This window comes from Cyprinodon variegatus, unplaced genomic scaffold (assembly GCF_000732505.1).
Source record: "Cyprinodon variegatus isolate N-32 unplaced genomic scaffold, C_variegatus-1.0 Scaffold4331, whole genome shotgun sequence".
Lineage (NCBI taxonomy): Eukaryota > Metazoa > Chordata > Actinopteri > Cyprinodontiformes > Cyprinodontidae > Cyprinodon > Cyprinodon variegatus.
Genome location: NW_015154784.1, coordinates 844 through 4,065, shown reverse-complemented (window position 1 = coordinate 4,065; position 3,222 = coordinate 844). Strand labels below are relative to the sequence as shown.

At 37.1% G+C, this 3,222-nt stretch overlaps 1 protein-coding gene across 1 annotated transcript; it reads right to left on the bottom strand.

Annotated features, from left to right (window-relative positions):
• Positions 1–1,418: 1,418 nt before the first annotated feature.
• LOC107081347 (heat shock 70 kDa protein 12B-like) lies at positions 1,419–2,406 on the bottom strand (the record flags this gene model as incomplete). Its single annotated transcript, XM_015369539.1, has 3 exons — positions 2,109–2,406; positions 1,680–1,904; positions 1,419–1,590 (listed from the first exon to the last, which is right to left on the bottom strand). Coding segments are annotated over exons 1-3 (679 nt in total), but the record flags the coding sequence as incomplete, so codon positions are not given.
• Between the last annotated feature and the right edge of the window lie 816 nt (positions 2,407–3,222).

Below are 3,222 nucleotides of genomic sequence, written 5' to 3'. Positions count from 1 at the left end.
GAATATAATATACAAGTTTCACTTTTTAAATGGAATTACTGAAATCAATCTACTTTTTCATGATATTCTAATTTTATGACCAGCACCTGTATACTCAGATCTTCATCAAGTCACTTGAGCTATGAGAAGTCCCCTACTGCTTCAAACACTTCAAAATCACCCAGGGTTCTCAAGAACCACACCTTTACGATAAAAAGTTGACATGGAGACTGTAGGAGAGCAACCACCCACCAGCAGAACTATTTCTTAAAGGAATAGGAGGAGCACTGCCAACGCCCTCAAAATTACCTCCAGAAGGCCACTAATGCAAATGCTTATACTGTAAGAAAAATAGCGCATGAGGGTGGTATGAGGGACTGGCGTCTCAAAGTGTTTAGCTGTAAGTAAACTCCTGCAAGTTTGGAACTTGCCAGAAAACAACAATAATGGCAGATTTATCATTGGTACCCTATTTGCTCTTCACAGATGAGAGCAGGTTCACATGGAGTACTTGTGACATACATGTGTCATGATTGCAGCCCGGCAGCTGATCTAATTACTAACTTCATTCACCTGCCGTTCCCTCCCCGCTCTCTAATTATCATTCCTCTTATTCACCACAGTGCCAGTTATGGGGGATGCTCCACTCACCCCTGCAGCATCTGCAGATCCACAGCTCCCCGTTCCGTTGCTGTTTTTAAAAAAAAAAAGTTTTTTTAAGATACTTTAATTCCTCCACTTGAGGCAGAACCTCTTCTCCAACCTGAAGGGGGCAAGCCACCATTTACAGTGCCAGGCGAGAACCATGGCCTCACACTTGGAGAAGCGGATTATCATCCAGGCCACTTCACCCTTGGTTGCAAAACCGCCCTAGCTCCTGTTCTAGGTCTTGGCCACGTCAACCGCAAAAAAAAAAAAAAAGGAAAAAAAAGAATTGCAATGTTGCTGACACAGTGCAGCAAGCCACATGGTGATATGGTAAAAGCAGGGATCCATTATTCAGGTCAAGATGATAAAAAAATTGTCCCTTCAATCTATTCAGGTAATGAGGTTATTAGCCCAGAGTCTGTGCTTTAGCTGGAAGTTCAAATGGTTGGTCCTACTCTCTGTTCAGGGTTTAAAAAACTGAAGTGGGAAGTTTCCTAGCTCACTGATTTACAGGGTTTAAATGTTTATCTCCTAATACAGGGTTAACTCTAAATATGCTGTACGTATTTGCCACCCTTTAATTCATTTTTCTTAAGCTTTTTTTTTTTTTAAAGAACAGAGGTACTACACCTAAACATAAAAAATAAATACTTAAAAAAATTAACAGCTTGAAAAATCCTAATTTCCATATATTTTAGTAAAATAGAATTTTGTAATGTAATAGAATTTTGCAGAGAAGATATTCTTTTCTATTACTGTATGTAATGGAAATATTAAATGAAATATTTTACCTCCACAGTCAACAATAATGTACTGAGTTCCTGGAGATTGGTCTAGTTTGTCTTCTCCTCTGTTTTCGGCTATGAAACCATCAGATGGAAGCCTTTTACAGAAGACTGAGGCTGCTTCTGGTTCCAGGGCAATGACTAGTTGGTCAGAGTTTCCTTTGGGCACAATACCTGCCTAAGAGAAATTAGACAACTAATATTTATTATCTATTTAGATAAATTAAAAACTGTTTTTTGGTGGTTTGAGTTTAGGTTGTTAGTTACCTGAGTTGCAGCTTCTCTCATAAATTGTTTTGCAGAATGATCCCAGATGGCAGGAACAGTCAGCACCCAGGTGAAATCAGAGGCTGTGAACTTCCTCCCCTCTGTGTTTGTTGCAATATATTGTAAAGCGTCGTCCTTCAGGAATCTCAGTGCTTCTGTAAAAACTTTCATTGCCGTCATTTCTTTTCCGTTAGCTGCTTTAATCTTCAGATTCCTGGTGATTTTCTGGTGAGTATAAATCATTGCATTATGTGCACCTGCTTTTGACTTGAACACTTGCCAAACTCCGATAGTCTTAATTTTTTTCTGACATCTGAGCCGAACATAAGTATAATAGTATACTGCTATGAATATTAGAACTTTGTAACCACAGGCACAAAAGTATTAATTGTCCTATCTTTCTTTAAAATTTATGCAGATTGTACTTACTTTTCCATAGAGGGCCATCTTAAAGCAGTTAAAGAAGTACTGCTCCCTGGCTTCATGACCCTTTTTTGTAAGATACATTTCTTTAGCTTCGTAACCAAAGCTGACAAACTCTTCATGTTCATCGAATAGGATGCAGGTAGGAGCCTTTGGGGTTTCCAGTCCAACCTCTTGACCCCAAACTTTTAAAAAGGGATCAGTTTCTTCATCTCTGGATGTTATACTGAAGGCATATCCACTGTAGGCAGTGCCAAAGTCTATGGCTATGATGAAAGCGTCTCCCATGGTGGACACAGATCTTTCTGGCTGTGCTGAAGAAAAAAGTACTGAGAGTTAGATTGTTCAGTTTATATGAATATATCGTCCAAGTGGGCAGGGCTGCCTTCAGGTCCTTCCCCTTCAGTGAAATAGAGAGATTATCACTCTAACTCAACACACTGACTCTGAGCGAGGGAAGAACAAGGAAGAAGAACATTGGACAAATTAAAGGCAAGTACAGGTAAATATGTCAGCTATTTCAGAAGATAACATGACCTATATAGAGATTATATAAGCACAGAGGAAACAAAGGTTTGTCAATTAATTTTATCAAATAAACTAAATACCTCTTTAGTAAAAATTCTCAAAACAATACTAGAGCTTTAATGGTCAAACAAGTTTGCAAAATTCAAGAACCTTAATGAAAACAGCACAAGCCTTGGATATTAAGTTGCTGAAAACAAGTGAAAGTATCATATGAACATACGATTCAGGATAAGCCTACTTTATTTTGTAATATTTTTTCTAAGTATTTGACAGTGGTAGATAGTTGTCTAACTTCATGTTCATTTTATCTAGAAATACATCCAGGGTATTTGGTTAAATACAGAATGTCGTCCTTCGACGAGGAACTCGACTCGAGGTAAGATAATCAGATAAATGTAATTCAATTTGGAGAATTGAATAATGAAAAGTTTATAATGTTTTATTTTCAAAAAATCATTATAATCTTGAAAATACAAAACAGTGTATTAAGAAAATAGGAATTTCATATTTATTTTAAGGTTTTATAGGTTAGTCAGATAGTTAGGTATTTTACTTATTCAAGTGTTTGTAAATGTAAAAGCTACAAATATTA